Source organism: Chrysochloris asiatica, unplaced genomic scaffold (genome assembly GCF_000296735.1).
Source record: "Chrysochloris asiatica unplaced genomic scaffold, ChrAsi1.0 scaffold00001, whole genome shotgun sequence".
In the NCBI taxonomy this organism is placed as follows: domain Eukaryota; kingdom Metazoa; phylum Chordata; class Mammalia; order Afrosoricida; family Chrysochloridae; genus Chrysochloris; species Chrysochloris asiatica.
In genome coordinates, this window is record NW_006408519.1 from 6,342,139 (window position 1) to 6,362,179 (window position 20,041).

A 20,041-nucleotide genomic window follows, 5' to 3' on the forward strand; every position below is an offset into this window, starting at 1 on the left:
ATTGTCCAACTTTCGCATGCATATGAGGCTATTGAAAATGCCATGCCTTGCATCAGGAGCACCTTAGTGCTCAAACTGACATGTTTGCTCTTTAACACTTTAAAAAGGTCATTCACAGCAGATTTTTCTAATGCAATACGTTGTTGGATTTTTTTGACTGCTGCTTCCATTAGTATTGATTATATTTCAAAGCAAAATGAAGTCTTTGACTACTTCATACTTTTCTCCATTCACCATCCTGTTATCTATTGGTCCAGTTGTGTAGATTTTTGTTTCTGTATATTGAGGTGCGATCCATTCTGAAGACTGCAGTCTTTGATCTTCTGTAGTAGTTTTAGCCCTCTTCACTTCCAGCTAGCAAAGTTGTGTCACATGCCTATCCAAGGTTGCCATGCATATTCCTCAAATCCTGATGCCACAGTATTCTTCATATAATTCAGCTTCTGAGAGTATTTGATCAGCATACAGATTAAATAAGTATGGTGAAAGGATACAAACACTTTTCCTGATTTCAAACCATTCAGTAGCCCCTTGTTCTCTTTGAAAAACTGTTTCTTGGTCTATGTATAGGTTCATCATAAGCATATTTAAATGTTCTGGAATACTCATTTTTCACAATGTTATCTATAGTTTGTTATGATCCATCTATAGTTTGTTATGACTATGAAGACTATGCTCTCATAGTCATTAAAGCACAAGTAAACATCTTTCTGGTAGCTTCTGCTTTTATCCAAGATCCATCTGACATCCGCCATGATATCATTCTATGTCCTCTTTTGAATTCGGCTTGAGTTTTGGCAGCTCCCTGTAAATATGCTGCTACAACTGTTTTTGAATTATCTTCAGCAAAATTTTACTTGTATGTGATATTAATGATATTATTTGATTATTTTTGCTTTCCATTAGTCACCTCTCTTTGGAATGGGCACACATATGGATCTCTTCTAATTGGTTGACCAAATTTCTTGGCACAGACTGAGTGCCTCCAACACTACATCATTGTTACAAGCAAAAGGTCATTAAAAACACAGGAAAGGAAAAAAAGGACCAAAGTGGTTGTCTGAAGAGACTCTGAAACCTGATTTTGAACATAGAGAAGCTAAAGGAAATGGGAGAAATTAAAGCACTTCACTTTGCATTTCATCAATTCCTGGAGCCTTGTTTTTTGCCTACACCTTCGTGTAGCTTGATCGGTGATTGTATATTCCTTCCATCTTCTTTTGATGCTTCCTGCATCACACAATATTTAGCCCATAAAATCCTTCAGTATCGCAAGTCAAGGCTTGAATTTTTTCTTCAGTTCTTTTAACTTGAGAAATACTGAGCATGTCTTTCCTTTTTGGTTTTCTAACTCCAGGTCTTTGTGCATTTCATTATCATATTTGATTTTGTCTTCTCAAACCACCTTCTGAGTTTTTCTCTTCAGTTCTTTTACTTCTTCATTTATTCCATTTCCTTTAGCTTCTCTATGCTCAAAATCAGGTTTCAGAGTCTCTTCAGACAACCACTTTGGTTCTTTTCTTCCTTTCCTGTGTTTGTAATGACCTTTTGCTTTTTTCATGGATGATGTTCTTGATGTCATCCCACAATTCTTCTGTTTTTGGTAATTAGTATCTAATGCATCAAAACTGTTATTGAGATGATCTCTAAATTCATGTGAGATTATGTTCAAGGTCATATTTTGGTTCTCATGTGCATAATTTTTTCAGCTTCAGCCTGAGCTTGCACATGAGCAGTTGATGGGGTCTGTTACCACAGTTTGCCCCTGGCCTTGTTTTGGCTGATGAGCTTGAGCTTCTCTATCATCATTTCTCATAAATGTAGTTAATTTGTTCCTGTGTATTCCATCTGGTGAGGTCCCCATGTATAGTCAGTCACCTTTTTATGTCATTGAAAATAGATATTTGTAATGAGTAATTAATTGGTCTTGTAAAATTTTGTCATTCTCCAGCATCTTTTCTATCACCAAGGCCATATTTTCCAATTACTGATCCTTCCTGTTTGTTTCCAACAATCCCCAGTAATGATCAATGCATCGTGATTGTATGTTTGATAAAGTTAGAGTGAAGAAGTTAGTAGAATTCTTCAGTTTCATCATCACTGGCTTTTGTGGCTTTGCGTAAATTTGAATAATAGTGAGATTAACTAACTGGTCTTCCTTGTAGGCATATGGATATTATCCTATCTCAGACAGCGTTGTATATCAAGACAGATCTTGAAATCTTCTATGTGAAAATGAAGATGACACCATTCCTCTTCATTGTGTCATTCCTGGCATAGTAAACCATACAATTAAATCATTAAAAATGGCTAATACCAACCCATTTCAGTTCAGTAATGCTGAGGATAGTGATCTTTCTTTATATGTTCCATTTACTTTTTGACAACTCCCAATTTTCCTAGATTCATACTTTGTACATTCTATGTTCTAATTATTAATGGATGTTTGCAGCTGTAGCTTTGCTTCATTCATGTAATTGTGGTTAATTCTACTTTGAGGGGGCAGGTCTTCCCAGTTGTATTTTGAGTGCTAGTCTTTGGTCATCACTGTTCATTGCATCAAATCTCTTCTTGAGATGGTCTCTAAATTCATGTGGATATATTCAAAGTTGTACTACAGCTCTCACAATTTATTTAAATTTTCTTCACCTTCACCTGGAATTTGTATATGAGTAATTTACTGTCTTTTCTGCAGCTGCCCTTTAGCCTTCTTCTGACTGATAATGAGATTCTCTATTGTCTTTTTCCACAGATTTATTTAGTAAATCGATTCCTATATATTCCCATCCAGTGTATGGTTGTCATTTAGGTTGTTGAAAAAAAGATATTTCCAGTTAATAAATGGTTTGTCTTGGAACATTGTATCCCTGCAATTTCTGGCATCATTTCTATCACAAAAGCCTCATTTCCCAACTACTGATCCTTCTTTGTTTCCAGATTTTTCATTCCAGTCACCAGTAATTATCAGTGCACCTGGGTTGTGTGTTTTATTTCACCCTGCAGGAGTTGGTAGAAATCTTCAATTGTTTCATCTTTGCATTAGTGCTTGGTGCATAAATCTGAATAATAGTCGTATTAAGTGGTCTTTCTTAGAGATGTGTGGATAGTATCCTAACACAGACAGCATTGCATTTCAGGATAGATCTTGAAATGGCCTTTTTCATGATTAATGTGATGCTGTCCCTCTTTAGTGTGTAATTACTGGCATTTGTTGTTGTTGTTAAGCGCCGTCGAGTCGGTTCCAACCCATAGCGACCCTGAACAGCAGCTGGTAGTTTCGAATTACTGGCATAGTAGTATATATATATATATGATTGTAATGATAGTTCATTGCAACTCACTAATACCTTTGTTATCAACTTACAATGTCCCATTTCAATTTTGCCAATTTCCAATTTTCCTTGATTCATACTTCATACATCCCAAGTTCCGATATTAAGGTTGACTCTACTTTGAGGAGGCAGCAGCTCTCCCCCAGATGTATTTCAGTGCCTTCCAACATGAAGGACATATCTTACCTTCATCAGACTTTGCTCTATCAGAAAATGTTGTTTAGAAGTAGGTCACCAGGTCCGTCTTCCCCATCTGTCTTAGTCTGGAAGCTCTGCTGAAACCTGTCCACCATGGGCAGCCCTGCTTGTATTAGAAATACTGGTGACATAGCTTCCAGCCTCACAGCAACACACAAGCCACCACAGTATTTATCTGACAAATTGACACATGAATACTAGCTATAAAGAATACAGCCTTGTAAACCCTATGAAAATGGTCTACTCTGTCTTATGGGATTGCTATGAGTTAGAATAGACTCCACTGCATTGAGTTTACTATAGATAGTAGCATTAACGATATGCCACATGTTAGTTTAAAGCTTTCATATATATCTATAAAAAGGCTTCAAAAGTTCATGGAAAAAATGGAGTTTTTCCACAAACATTTTGAAGTCCTCTCATATTAACTGAAATAACCCTCATATTAACACTATGATGTTATTACCATTTTCATCATCTATGCTCAAGAGTGAAGAAATTGATTTGTAGAATGCTTAGTTCAAAACTATGCAGCTAGTAAGTGGCAGAAGCAAGCTTTGCACACAGGCAGTCTGGTTTTATTATTCACAGCCCTAGCCACCATACTCCTCCCTGCTGATGGGGTTGCATCTCCACTAGCAATCACACTTAGGATGTTTTATTTGAATCAATAACTGAAACTATAATACTTGGACCATATCTCCTTAAGTTGAATACTATAAATTCACCATCTAGAAAACTAAGCCAAATACTTTCATAAAGTCAACTCTTGATTTCTGTGATGCCATTATGTTGGGTCCACTCTAAGCTTTTCAGATATATGGTATTTCTGTTGTGGTGCTGTGGATTAATGCGCTGGACTGCAGTCAGTTTGAACCACAAGGCTGGCAATTCAGGCTCACCAGCTGCTCCTTGGAAACCCTGTACAGGGTTGCTATGGATCGGAATTGACTTGAAAGAACTTTAACAACAACAATCATTTAATGATCCACATCTTTAATGTTGAGATGCTCCACTTTCAATATTTAGTCCTGTTCTTCTCAGTCTGTACTCTTCCTGAGTGACTACATTAACACAAATCACCCAAAGTCATTTAGAAATGCACTGATGATTTCATATGTATACATATGTACGTATATTGTTTTGTGAAATGCCATCGAATTGGTTCCAACTCATAGCAACCCTGTATAGAGTTTCCAAGGAGCAACTGGAGTGTTTGAACTGCTGACTTTGTGATTTGTAGTCTAATACTGATCCTACAGCGCCATGCCAGGAGAGTGTATGTATGTATGTATGTATGTATGTATGTGTATATATATATATATCTGCAACTCTGATCTATCTATCTATCTATCTATCTATCTATCTATCTATCTATCTATCTATCTATATTCAACTCTGGCTATATTAAAACTCCTGTCCACATCCATGACTGATGACAATATTGTGCATGCAGGTTTGCAACAGAAATGATTCTGTTGAAAAGATGAGTGACAGTAGATTATGTGGCAAAACATTTGTGGATCAACCATGGCTCTGCTTATGAAATAATCTATGACAGACTTGGGTTTCCAAAAATTTGTGCAAGATGTGTACCAAAACAACTCGTGAAAAACAAACAAAAGCTCTTGGACATCTGCAAACTAAATGTGAACCAACACTCAAAGGAAGTTAAAGGTTTCTTTAAAAATAAAAAAAAATTGTTACTGGTGACAAATCATGGATTCCTTACTACGAACCTGAGAGTAAATGACAGAGTTTGGAAACATCCTCAATAGCCATCCAGGATAAAGTTGTAAAGTCAATCATCAGCTAGAAAAGTGTTGCTTACAGTTCTTGGGATTCTCAAGGGCCAGTATTGGAACATTATCAGGAAGAAGGGTCTACAATCAACAGTGCTCATTACAGTGAGATGCTCACTGACGAGTTGAAGCCTAAACTTCCGATTAAATGCAGAGGACTGCAAGCCAAGGGTGCTGTGTTCTTGTATGATAATGCACACATCTGAACACCTCGGTTCACACTGTTGACACTCTGCAAAAACTTCATTTTGAAGTGTGTAAGCATCTTCCCTGTAGTCCTGATCTTGCTCCGTCGGAGTTTCCCCTGTTTGGTGCCTGAAAGCAGCCCTTTGAGGACGAAGATTCACCTCTGATGAAGAAGTGAAGACAGTAGTGCATTCATGGCTCACGGCTCAGACTAAAACAGTTTTTAGTAAGGGAATACAAAAACTTGTTGGCAGATGGACAAAGTGTATTGAAAAGAAAGGAGATTATTTTGAAAAATGATGTATTTGTCTTTTCTAAAATTTGATTAAAATAAATTTATAACTAGAGTGTGGATAACATTTTACTCATCCTCATATTTTCAAAGAATAATTTGCTATTACTATACATCATGGAATCCTGGTGTGGCGCTGTGGGTTAATATGCCAGACTGCAAAGCCATTTGAACTGCAAAGTCAGCGGTTCAAGCTCACCAGCTGCTCCTCAGAAACCGTATACAGGGTCACTATGGGTCAGAACCGACTTGATGGCACTTAACAATAAAATATATACACACATACATATACATAACAGTCACACAAATGAACACTTAGACTTTACAGTTAGACAGCCAGAGCCTATATCAGGGCTTTGAACTGGTTCATTCTGGTTCAACCCCTAAGAATCCGCATTTCCATCCCACATATACTGAATCAGACTTTACAGTTTAACAAGAGTTTCTTGTGTATTAAGAAACACCTGGAGATCTTGTTAAACTGTAGACTCTAATTTCCTACATCTGAGGTATAAAGGCAAATTCTCACCAAAGGGTAAAACCAGAATGACCCAGTTTAAAGCACTGGTCAAAATCATGGTTCTGCCACTTGTACTTTTTGTGGCTTTGAACAAGTTCATTAACTTCTCCAAGTTTTAGTTTTGCAACTCTGAAATGATGAGAATATCACTTATCTCATAGAGTTGTTGAAAGGATAACAGTAGATGTGCTACATAAATCTATATCTGGCCCTGGTGTGGTGTCCTGGTGTGGTGTTGTGGGATAATGCACTGGACCGCAAGGTCCATTTGAACCACAAGGTTGGTGGCTCAAACTCACCAGTCACTTCTTGGAAACTCTATACAGGGTCACTATGAGTTGGACGAAATCAAACGACATATTGCATTAAGCAAATGCAATTTAAGACCTTTTTAAAGTGTTGAAGAGCAAAGATGTCAGCTTGAGGACTAAGGTGTGCCTGACCCAAGCTATGGTATTTTCAATAACCTCATATGCATGTGAAAGCTGGACAGTGAGAGGAAGACTATAAGAATTCATGCTTTTGAGTTATGGTGTTGGAGGAGAGTATTGAAAGTTTCATGGGCTGCCAAAAGAAACAGCTCGATGTTGGAAGAAGTGCAGCCAGAGTGCTCCTTGGAGGCCAGAATGACCAAACTTCTTCTCTTATACTTCAGACATATTGTCAGTCAGACAAACAGACCAGTCACTGGAGAAGGATATCATGTTTGGTAAGGTGGAGGGTCAGAGAAAAAGGGGAAGACCCCCAACAAGATGGATTGGCAAAGTGGCAACATCAATGGGCTCAAGCGAGGCAACAATTGTGAGGTTGGCCCAGGCCCGGGCAGTGTTTCATTCTGTTGTGCATAGGGTTGCTATGAGTCAGCACTGACTTGATGGCACCTGACAACAACCACATGAATTGGAACCGACTCGATAGCACTTAACAATAGCAGAAGCAATGTGGCACAAAGTTGGTGCTCCTAACTGATGCATATCATTTATGTTGTTGTTTGTGGTTAAGATTCCAGCTTTACTGCTTAGTTAATAGCATCACCATCATCTGCTTTCCCATGTCAGAAACCTCCATGTTATTCTCAACAACTTCGTCTCTCCTATTCATCTTGTCAAATCATACCAGTCCGTTCTTAGCTGTATCCTTTGAATCTAGCTCATTTTCCCAACACAATTTACACTTCTCACAATGGAACTAGTACAACTCTCCAAATGCCATTCCTGCTAATATTTCCTACCCCTTCGGTTAACTGTTTAGTACCCTGAGATTGATACTCTGGGGATGAAGGGGGAATATATGTTGAGAGTTTGTTCCTTCATTCACTAAAATATATATATATATATATCTCAAGTACTCACCATGATCCAGGCACAACTGGTTACATCAAAGCCTCCTCAACCTCCTCTAAAAGTGCCTTCCAGGATTATAACTAGTTGTGTGCTAGTCAGTTTTAAGCAGCTGGCCCTAGGAGTGGGAGAGAAGTTGCTACTGCCTTGTAGCATTGCCAGCAGCATCTACAGTGACTATTCATACTCACCATGACCAATCTCAAGATAACAATGTCAACCAACTCACTAAATACCAGAATCTATCACATTCCAATGTCATGACCCAGAAGAGCTGGCTCTAGCATATCTCTGCTCCTGTTTTTGTTGTTAAGTGCCACTGAGTCTGTTCTGGCTCATTGTTGTTGTTGTTATGTGCCGTCGAGTTAGTTCTGACCCATAGTGACCCTGTACAGGGTTTCTGAGGCTGTAAACCTTTACAGGAGCAGAAAACCTCATCTTTCTCCTGTGGAACAGCTGGTAGTTTCCAACTGCTGACCCTGAGGTTCGCAGCCTAATTCGTAAACACTACGCTACCAGAGCTCCTGTTCTGGCTCATAGTGCCCTGTATATGGTTTCCAAAGAGCAGCTGGTGAGTTTGAACTACTGACCTTGTGATACACATTGACCTTGGGGTCCAGTGCTTATCCTACAGCACCACACCAGCACTCCTCACTACCCCTAACCTACGCTTTATTCCTCCAACTCTGAGCTCCAACTTTGCTGGCCTCCAAACCATGACTGGCGTCCTGGTGTGGCACTACAGGATAATACACTGGACTGCAAGGTCTGCTTAAAACTGCAAGGTCAGCAGTTCAAACCCACCAGCTCCTTGGCAACCCTATAAAGGGTCACTATGAATCAGACCCAACTTGATTACACTTAACAACAAATCATGACTAGCACCTGTCAGACTCTTTCATGATTATGAGTTTTTAAGGGGAAGATTACCCAATAAACAAGGGAAGCCTGGGCTTAACTTGTTTACTGGATACCCCATTCCTGTCAGAGAGCTTAAATTTGATTCTGTAGGAAGGTACTGTGAAGTTGGCAGAGAGACAGTTGCCAGCCCTATTTAGTAGAAGAATCTTTGATGTGGTGAAAAAATAATGTGAAATTGTTGACTACAAATCATCCAGGATACACAAATAAGCCCATGTGTACCTTGCTTACTTAATAATATGACCCTGGGACTTAGGTGCATGTTCATATCTCAATCCGTAATGCACCCAGTGAGTGCTCCCCAATATACTCTCCTGTTATTTATCCTTCATGAGCCAACAAAAAAAACGGACCTTCAATAGCTGGCCTGACTCCCTCCCCTAAGCAGGGTCAGTTACCCACTTCTCCCAAACATTTTTAGTGATGACGCCCATTTTGTTCTATTGTAATATATCTCTATGTATGTATTGTTTCTGTCTCTCTTTGTGAAGCCATAGTACCCGGCATAGCACTTAGAACTAATTCAATGAATAGCTGATGAATGATTAGAAAGGTTAAATTCTAACTAAGCAAACTGGCTTCCTCATCAAGTTCACACAATAAAATTTTACTCAATTTCAGTCTTTTAACATGAGATGCTCTGATTAAAGTATAAATTGAGATAAAATGATAAAAAACAAAATATGAAATGGCAGTGAATACATCTGAAAACATAGATATATAGATACCTATTTCAAGTATCAAGATGTTTAACAATGTAGAAAATGATTTCTCTTACACTTAATCTTTGTGTAATTGATGGATTGATTGAATCTTTTTAGTTCAAATTTTTAACACAATTCAGAATCACCCTGCTACATAGGGCAGTGTTGTAATAAAGATTAGCTGGGAGTATCTTCTCTAAAAACTCCTGAGGCACATAGCTGGACTTACCAATAGAGTAAAGTCCATCACTGAAAATCCATAGACTGGAAAAACAATTTATGAAGCAAAGCTAATTGAGACTCCTTCCTCTGCTCTCCCTACCTCCTTATTACTTAGTATTACTTAATAACTATCCCCGAGGAAAGATATGGTGCACACGATTACCTTGTCTACAGCTGTAAGTTGTTTGGATCTGAATGCTGCATATCACAGAAGGCACAGACACCAAATGTAGAAGCCTTCCTGGAGGGAAATTGTCACCAGCAGAAATACAATCACTTAGCACTTTGCAATTCCATCTGATTCCATAGCCATACAGGTTAGCTTATATTGATTATGAATAATTAATGCCAAAGTGAATCTGTTGTATTCCACTTTGGTAAACTTGGATGCTCTCAGACACCATGTGACAGTGAAAAAAGAAAGCAAAAAGACACAAAATTGCATTGTTTTCTAGTATATTTGTGTTTTACTTTAAAACTTTCAAAACAGACTTGAAGTCTGTAATCTTAGCTTTAATTTTCCATAAAAGTAAACTTTTACCAGTGCTGTTTGTTTGCTTACCTTTAAAAATGAATCATCTGGTTTAATTAATTGTCTAAGGTTTCTCTAAAACAATGTCCTTGTTCTTCTATATAACTGTACCATATCATATGCAGTTGTTATCTCTCCCACCAGATTTTTTTTTTTTTTTTTAAATCACAAGTTGTTTGAAAACTATAATCTCTTTGAGGGTGGAAAACAATGAAGTGCAGTTGAGAAGATGGTTATGCTAAAAGATAAACAGCAATATTACTTATCAAAATGGGTACAGTTTTTGCTTGTTTAATAAGTACAACATACAGTTCTACAATATATACACATTGAGGAAAAAAGACTTTACGACATATCAAGTATGCCACATTATTTCAGGCATGACTGTATGGGACACCTATCTAGGCTGAGAGTGTAGATTACAAAAAAATAAGTGCTTTGCCTGTCTAAACATGTTAAACAAATGAGCATTCACTATCGCATTCCAATACATTAGAAAATGTACTTGCATAGTTAATTTTCTTTTAATGCACCCCACGTGATCATTTGAAGTGCAGAGCTAAGAGTGTATCTTAGTGTTTGAAGAAAGAGCTCTTTTCATTTAAACAAATCTTTATTTAAATAAGCCTTTTGGAAAGGAATCTTTGGCCTATCTTTTTTTCAGGAAATTCAGTCAGGGTAAAGGGATATAAAGAAAGCATATTACAAAGAACTTTATATAAGTAAAGATCATTCACCTCCTCCCCTCAAGGGGAACCCACCCCCCAACAAAATAAACAAGTGGCAACAGATATGCAAGGGGCTTCAAATATTTCATTGAAAAATGAATTTTAAAGATGATGGAATTTTTCTATGGACTCTTTGAAGCCCCTTCTCTGTTAAGTAGAATAAAACTAGGTGAAATTTCATTTTCTGGTTCTTTCGACCGTAGGAGCTTTTGTTTACTTGTTTTAAGGTTTGGCAGAATTGGTATTGATTTCATAGAAATATTTTGGGAAGAAAGAAAGTAAGGGAGAGGGAAGACAAAGCAGGAGAAAGAGGATAAGCACTGGACCACAAGGTCAGTTTGAACCACAAGGTTGGCAGTTCAAACTCACCAGCAACTCCTAGGAAACCCTATACAGGGGGGCTATGAGTCAGCAACACTTACAACACTTAACAATGACTTGACAGCACTTAACAACAACAACCTATAGTGAGAGGTTCATAGTCTTTCCTAAGGAGCTTTGATAACTTAATGGGTAAGTGTTCAGCAGCTAACCAAAAGGTTGAACTTTGAATATACCCAGAAGCTCCAAAAAAACCTGAGGTTCTGCTCCTGTAACAGGTCAAAAACAAAACCAAAAAACCCCACATCCATCAGTTGATTCCAACCCTATAAGATAGAGTAGAACTGCTCCCTAGGGTTTCCATGGCTGGAAATGTTTATGGCAACAGATGACCTCATCGTTCTCCATCAGAGTAGCTGGTGGGTTTGAACTGCTAACCTTGCAGTTAGCAGCCCAACACCACTGGGCTTCTTTACAGATGATAGCCATATGGTCTCTGTGAGTTAAAATCAATTCAGGAGCACGTAACAACAATAGCCTTCTACTACTGGCCACTGGACAACTCATCCAATGCTAGGAATACATTTTTTCCACAGAGGAGAGAAGTGCAGCTTTCGTCTTGATCAACCATCCCACCCTAAAAGAAACTGATGAAAAACAAGTATGAGAAATTGCTGTTGACATCAGTCTAGAGTACAGTAGGTAGAGCATTCTGTGTCAATTCTTTCTGTTTCATTTTTTTTCTTCTTAATAGGGGGTCAGCTTTGGTGCACAACGACGAAGGCCATCTCGGAAGGTGAAGAGCTAATTGCCTTTGTGGTGGATTTTGACTCAAGGCTACAAGCTGCCAGTCAGATGACTCTCACAGAAGGGATGTACCCTGCACGCCTGCTGGACTCAATTCAGCTGCTTCCCCAGCAAGCTGCCATGGCTTCTATTTTGCCTACAGCTATTGTCAATAGTAAGTGCTGAGGACTGTAGCCCGGCTTTGTAGGGGTGACGGGTATTTATGGAAGAGAAAAAAAAATTATCTACTGACATGGAATGGGAACAGACTTGTTTCTCCAGGGTTGTGGTTTTATTTTATTCTCTCTCTAACTTTAACCTTTTCTTTCAACATGTAATCAATATATATATTTTAAAATTATTGATATTTTACATTATATTTTTGGTATTAAGTCTTCAAAGCTTCATATTTATTCTATTTTTTAATATGAAATTTGAATGAATTTTTGGTGATCATTTACATAACAAGTTAGGTTCCCTTTTGACAATTTCCATAAGGATTGTTCAGTGACACAAGTTACATTATAACAATGGATCCACATTCTCTATAATTGTGTTCAGTTCATTCCCTTTCCATTTCTCTTCAGTTTCCTTACACCTTTAATTCTTGCCTTGTTAAGTAGTATAAAGTCGGTGACGACTGTATAGGGTTTCCAAGACTGTAAATCTTTGCAGAAGCAGAAAGTCTCATCTTTCTTACAAGGAATGGCTGGTTTGCTCCAATTGCTGATGTGGTTTATCACGCATCCTCTTCTCATCCTAGCTTTTGAGTCATTGTAGACCTTTGGTCTCATACTGATAGTCTCTAAGGAGGACAGTGACCTTATTGGTGGTGGTGGTAGTGGTAAGGGTGTCCATCTAAGACACAACTATGGGTGTGTTCTGGCCAGGATCAAAACAATAAGAAGGTACCTTGAAACACAAAAAAGAAGTAAGTCTACATGAGCCACAACCTCATCTACCCAGAGACCAAGAAAACTAGATGATGCCCAGCTATCACCACAGATCCTTCTGACCAGGGTCACAAAAGTTGTTCCCAGATAGAATGGGATAATAATATATATCAGAAATTCAATTCTTACTAAATAATAATAAAGACAGACAAACTAGAACTGAGAACAGAGGTCTGTCTGAAACTACTACCCTGAGACACCTTTCACCCTAGTATGAAGCCTATCCTTGGAGATCATCTTTTAGTGAAAGTGCAGAGTGGCATGCAAAATAAAGGGTATTGCCAATCCGATCAAGGAGCACTGGCCGCATAGTGGTTACTATGCTAACTGAAATATCAGCACTTCGAATCTACCAGCTACTCCATAGGAGAAAGATAAGGCTTTATGCTCCTGTAAAAAATTGTTATTGTTGTTGTTAAGTGCCATCAAGTCGGTTCTGACTCATAACAACCCTCTCTAGGGGTTCCAGGGAGCGACTGGTAGATTTGAACCGCCAACCTTGCAGTTGAAACCAACCTTGCCGTCTAATGCTTTATCCCACAGCACCACAACCACCTCGGAAACCCTACACAGGGTCACTATCAGTCAAAACTGACTCGAGGGTTCACTAAACTCATTGCTGTTGAGTTGATTCTGCCTCATAGCAACTGTATGAGACAGAGTAGAACTGCTTTGTTGGGTTTCTGAGGCTGTGAATCTTTACGGAAGTAGATGGTCTCATCTTTCTCCAGTGAATGGCTGGTAGATTAACCCATGGAGTCATCAGAACTCTTGACAGATCATAGGGTACTTCTATTTCTGGGTTTTTTTTTTTATAAAGTTCCATACCATTTTCCATAAGCATGATTTTGTTTTGTTTTTAAATGGTATTAAGGTACTTACAAAAATCCAAGGGGAGGGAACAATTGGCAAACAAATATAGAAGGCATAGGTTATTTGTATAAAAATACAGTAAGTCTAAGATTCATTTAAGGTTATGATCTGTGTTTAGTGTGGGATATGTGTCCTGTTTCATTTTCCTGCAGGTGGGTATCCAGTTAACCAGTACTGTTTATTAAAAAGACTGGACTTTCACCCTTTGTCAAAAATCAGGTGTCCACAGATGGCTGAGTTTAATTCTGAGTTCTCAATTCTAGTCCTCTGGTCTATGTGTCTAGCTCTGAACCGATCAAACAAAACAATCAAAACCAGGCTATTTGGAATACAGTGACTGTGGAGTAGGTTTTCGTATCTGGGAGTGTGAGGCCTCCTGCTTTGTTTTCTTTAATATTGCTTTGTCTGTTTGAAGATTTCTTTTTTTCTTTCTATATGAAGTTGGTCATTAGTTTTTCCATTTTTTCCATGTTGAGATTTACAGCAGGATTGCATTGAATCTGTAAATCACTTTAGGTAGAATTGTCATTTTCATTGGAATTAAAAGATAAATTTTTCCACAAACTTTTCGAGGCCCCCTCATAACAAGTTTTCCAATCCATCTGAATGGGATTTCTCTCCATTTCTTTAGGTCTCTTTTAGTATCTTAGAGTTGTTGTTGTTGTTAAGTGCCATTGAGTCGGTTCCAACTCATAGCGACCCTGAACAGGGTTTACGAGGCTGTAAATCTTTACAGGAGCAGAAAGCCTCATCTTTCTCCCGTGGAGCAGCTGGTAGTTTCGAACTGCTGACCTTGCGGTTCGCAGCCCAATTCGTAACCACTACACTACCAGAGCATCTTAAAGTAGTGTTTTATAATTTGCATTGTATGAGTTTCCTACTATTATTGTTTTATTTCTCCCTCCATGTCACTCAGTATTTGCTTCGTGTATGTTGGTGCGTTGCTGTTAGGTGCATATCAATTTATAATGAGATGTCTTCATGCTAGATTGGTCCTTCTGTTATTATGTCATATCCTTCTTTATCTCTTGTAAAAGGCTTGGATTTAAAGTCTATTTTATCTGCTATTAGTGTGGTCCCCTCTGCTCTTTTTTTTTTTTTTTTTTTCCTTCTTTATCTCTTGTAAAAGGCTTGGATTTAAAGTCTATTTTATCTGCTATTAGTGTGGTCCCCTCTGCTCTTTTTTTTTTTTTGCTGGTTGCATAGAATATTTTTCTCCATCCCTATGTTTTCAGTCTGTTTGTGCCCTTATGTCTAAGATGTGTTTCTTATACACAGCAATACAATGAATTGTGTATTTTTAGCTATTCTGCCACACTCTGCCTTTTGTGCGGTGTTTAGACCATTTGCATTTAAGGTTGTTACTGAAAACGAAGTCTACTTCACTCATTTTGCAATTTTTTTTTCTCGTTTTGCTATTTTTGAATGTTTTGTATCTTGTTTTTTTTTGTTTTTATTTTTTTAAATGCAAACCTGTTTAGTTTATATTTGGCGGCTTTCTTGTGTTAAGTCCTTTTGCTATTTTCCTCTGAATGTTACTTCTTGTGATTTCTTCTTGTTGTTAAGTGCCGTCGAGTTGGTTCCGACCCATAGTGACCCTGTACAGGGTTTCCGAGGGTGTAAATCTTTACGGGAGTAGAAAGCTTCATCTTTCTCCCGCGGAGCGGCTGGTAGTTTCGAACCGCTGACCTTAAGGTTCGCAGCTCAATTCGTAACCACTACGCTACCAGAGCGCCTTTGGTTACTAAATACGGTAGAACCCTGGTATATAGCTCTGTAGGATAAACAGTCAACCCTAAGGTCCATTTGAACCGCAATGTCGGCAGTTTAAACTCAGCAACTATTGATGGCATTTAACAACAACAACTATATATGTTACATTACACAATTTAAAATTTCAACAATGTTTAACATATATGAAAAACAAATAACATTCAACCGTAACACAATAAATCTACTCCTGATATGTTCCTCCCTCCCCCATTATTGTTGGTAATCAATATACAACCTATATTCGATATATCTGAACCATAGGTTGGCAGTTCAAACTCGCCAGCCACTCCTTGGAAACCCTATACAAGGTGGCTGTGAGTTGGAACCAACTTAATGGCACTTAACAGCAAGAACAACTTTGTACTTCTTTCTCACATGTATTGCTTGTGGGATTTAATTCTTCAGTTTATTCTCTGAAATTGCCATATATTTGGTCCTTGTGATTGCCCATGTTTTTTGTTTTTTTTTTTGAGATTATTTTCTTTTTTTGTTTGCTTTCCTATGTATAGGAATGAGTACTTACTTATCACTCTTGCCATTCCATTTGGAGTATTCCATTGAATCATACTTACAGAGCTTGTTTGGTGGCAGCAAATTCCCAGAATTTGTTTGGAAATGTAGTGATTTCCCCCTCATTTTTGAATGATATTCTAACTGATTAAAGAATTCTTGGTTGGCATTTGTTTTCTTTCTGTTTTTTATTTATGTTGTTCCATTGTCTTCCGATTGCTAGAATTTCTGGGGAGAACTCCACACTGATTCTTATAAAAACCCCTTGATATATGTTACATTGCATTTTTCTCTTGCTTTCAGAATTCGTTGAAATTCTTGTCTTTGGGTTTCAAGAATTTTATTAGGATATGGCATTACATTGAACTTTTTGTATTTCTTTTAATTGGCATTCCTATAGCTTCCTGTACTTCAGGCTTGATTCTCAATTAAAATCTGAGGTCTCTCTGATTATCTTTTGGAAATTGTCTCTGTGTGTTTATTGTTGTCAGGATTATCTGGGAGTCCAATAATTCTAATGTTAGATTTCTTCACTGAATCCCATATTTCCTTTTGGATTTGTTTGCTTTTCTTTGTTCTTTTCTTGTTTCTCTTGAAAGTTGAAATATTCAGTTATTTTTGTCTTCTAGTTAATTTATTCTGTCTTTTTTCTTTGGGACTCTGTTGTTGAGTGTTTTTCTTGCTTTTCCTAATCCAGTTGTTTCATTCTTCTGTTCCAGTTGTATTACTGTTATTAGGTGTGATTAGATCAGTTCTGACTCAATAGTGACCTTATGTACAACAGAACAAAACACTGCCCAGTCCTATGCCATTCTTTTGTTTTCAGTTTCCACATTGTCTCTCATTTTGTTCCTCCTATTGTCTCCTGATTTTTGCTAGTTTGTTTTCTGTGTGCGTTTTTGCTGTCTTTAAATGTATTTAACACCATAGTCTGACCATTATTAAGTCTTTACATTATTCTTGCCTTCACAGGAGAAATTTCCTATTCTTTGTTTTGTTTTTGATGGATCCTTCTTTTGTGATTATGTATTTTACTATTTTGGGTTGAATTTGGACCATTTTGCTATCTTTGTTTTTGTTGTTGTTGGTAAGTACCGTAGAGTTGGTTCCAACCCATAGAGATCCTGTATAGGGTTTCCAAGGAGCAACTGGTGAGCTTGAACCACTGATCTTATAGTTCAAACTGACTGCAGTCTGGTGCATTAACCTACAGCGCCACACCAGGACTCCTTTATTTACTTTATTCACTATCTTTATTTACTTTGAATTTTGTGTTCTTGTTTTGTGGGAAATTTTTCTGATTGGCAGTACAGGGACCAAGCACTCTGCTGCCTGAAAGGCCAGGGCCTATACCTAGCAGCCACTCCATGGGACAAAAAGGCAGCAGGCCATCTTTGCAGACTCACAGCCCTGGGAGCCCTTTGGAGCAGCTCCACTCAGCTTCCCAGGGTCTCTTGAGTTTGAATCAACACAGCATCAGTGTGCACTTGGTGTCTTCTCCTGAAGACCACTTCTTCTTATAGTTGTGTCCAGTGCTTATTGAGAAGTTCTGGATGCTGATCACAGGAATGTAATATGCATGTATGGGTTGGTGGGGGCAAGGGAAAGGAGCTATACACAGATGCTGATGTAAACAGTAGGGTTCAACTTTCTTGTGGCAAAGCTGAGGGCTTTCTAAGTTTTTCTCTCATGGGTGTCCCTGCCCAGGCTCACCCACAGTGTCCCTCTATGGGCTATTTTACCACTGTGTTGGCCTATTAGTTTGAAGTATTCAACCCTTGTCTTGATGCCTTTGTTGTCCATCCAAGTCCTGGTACCTGTTTGTCTCAGACCTCATCAAGATTCAGCAGCACTGTTTCACAGCACCATGGTGTCTCTTCACACCCCTCTCAATTGCCCAGCACATGAACTCCCACACAATCTTAAAAAAGTTCAGACTACAACTTTGTCAGATTAGCGTCTTTTTTATGATCCCTGTTTGGGGTGTTACCCAGCCATGTCTCACAACTGCTATAGAGAGGTAGTGGTACAAATAGTAGCAAGTAGGTTCTCTCAGATCAGATTCTGTGCCAGATTCAGGTCTCAGTCCAACTCTTCTTCTACAGACTCAGGGGAATTGAATTGTGTTGAGTCTAGCATTCCTTTGAAGCTAGGCCTGTCCTGTAGGACACCACACATGGCTTCACTCATCTCTCTAATTGTCTAATTCAGAACCTGAGCACAAGTGAACTAAATCTGTTCGGCCCATGGTGGACTTCACATGGGTGGCAGCTAATGTGTGCCTGTGTTTTTGCCCACAGAGGATATATTCCCCTGCAAGTCTTGTGGCATCTGGTACCGGAGTGAGCGGAATCTGCAAGCCCATTTAATGTACTATTGCAGTGGGAGGCAAAGAGAGGCTGCTCCGGTGTCAGAAGAAAATGAAGACAGTGCTCATCAGATTTCCAGCCTGTGCCCCTTCCCACAATGCACCAAGAGCTTTTCAAATGCTCGTGCGCTAGAAATGCACCTGAATTCACACAGTGGTAAGTGCTTCCATTGTTTCTTCTGTTGTCCCTGGACACTAGAATTTTTCTAAACATACATGTATATGAGGGGCTTCAAAAAGCTCATGGAAAAATGCCATTACCTTTTCATTCCATTTTTCCACAAACTTTTTAAAGCCCTCTCGTATATACATACTGCCATGTATACATTAATGTATATACCCATAGATATATGTATGCAATTTTCATCAAGGTATGTATGCAGTATATATATATATATATGAATATGGCACTATAGGATAAGCACTGGACCACAAGGCCGGTTTGAACCACGAGGATGCTGCATCCTGGCAACCCTACACAGGGTCACAATGAGTTGGAAACAACTCAATGACACTTAACAATAACAACATACATCTATATCTATATAAATATGCACTTTAAAGCAAATTCCTTGAACCCGCTGGGTTATTTTATGCCAGTAGTAATTCAGATATATACTCAAGAAATAGGACACAAATTCTTTCTTAACAACAACAGCTGTCAGACTACAGGCCAAATTCTAACTATTTTTTTCAACTGAGGAAAAATAGCATTATTTTTGGGTGAAAAGTCTTAGTGCCTTTTGTACGTTGTCATCAGTATTCACTGATATGAGTGATGTGATCTTTGGAAACTGACCAGTGTTTCTTACATGCTAGGGGAGAAACTGTAAGTACATAAAAATAATTATTTGCCTAATTGAAACAGCTATCATTTGTGTAGATCCAATTAAAATCATACTTAAGAGAAATTAACTTTTAAATTTAGAACTATAAATGTTCTTGGCTTCCAAAGTACACTTCATAACAAGTTAGTTGTTTTATGTTGCATAAAATCAGTGTTTAGTAGTATGTTTTAAAATTATTTAAGAAAAATTAGACTGAAAACAAAGGTTTTTTTGTTTTGATTTTGTTTTTCCCAAAGCCCACTCTTAATAGCCAGGTGGCAAGTATTCCCATTTATTCTGGAGTTGTAGACCCAACTATTGTTAGTTTCATCATATAGCATCCAAATTTCCATATATTTTTAAAATTCAAAGTTAATCACATGTACTCAGTTACATTAACTTTAAATAGTTTTAGAAACATTCCTTGATGGGGCAAACCAGGAGTTGGAATCACGACTGCTCAAGAGTCAAAATACAAAAATTGAAGGACATCTCAGGGTGACTGCTTCAGCTGTTTTGCCGTGGTTAAATAATAAAAACACTGAAATAAGTTCTGGATTTTTAAAACAGTCCCATCTAAACTATGTCTAATCATTCAAGGCACTAATAAAGTGCAAGTTTTTATCATTGAACTGATGAACTTGGAACTTAAAAGTAGGCAATTTCACATCTGCTCAGTCTCTTCCTTTCTGTGTAAAGGCCTAAACTTTATGTAAGTGCTAAAGCTGGGGAAGTAGGTTGGCTGCCACAGAGAGTAAAGAATATAGAGAGAAGAGTCCTTTCAGTGAAATGGAAAAATTAATATTGGATAAATTAAGGAAAAAAGGAGATAGTCCCTGGCATTACTATACAA

The 20,041-nt window shown here is 38.1% G+C and overlaps 1 protein-coding gene across 1 annotated transcript in view; it reads left to right on the forward strand.

Moving 5' to 3' along the window:
• The window catches only part of ZFPM2 (zinc finger protein, FOG family member 2), a 560,495-nt gene that overhangs the window by 536,090 nt on the left and 4,364 nt on the right, over positions 1-20,041 (forward strand). The window contains exons 5-6 of the mRNA XM_006830635.1: positions 11,853-12,059; positions 18,294-18,518. Coding sequence (XP_006830698.1) covers positions 11,853-12,059; positions 18,294-18,518 — 432 coding nt within the window. The remainder of the gene's footprint in view (positions 1-11,852; positions 12,060-18,293; positions 18,519-20,041) is intronic.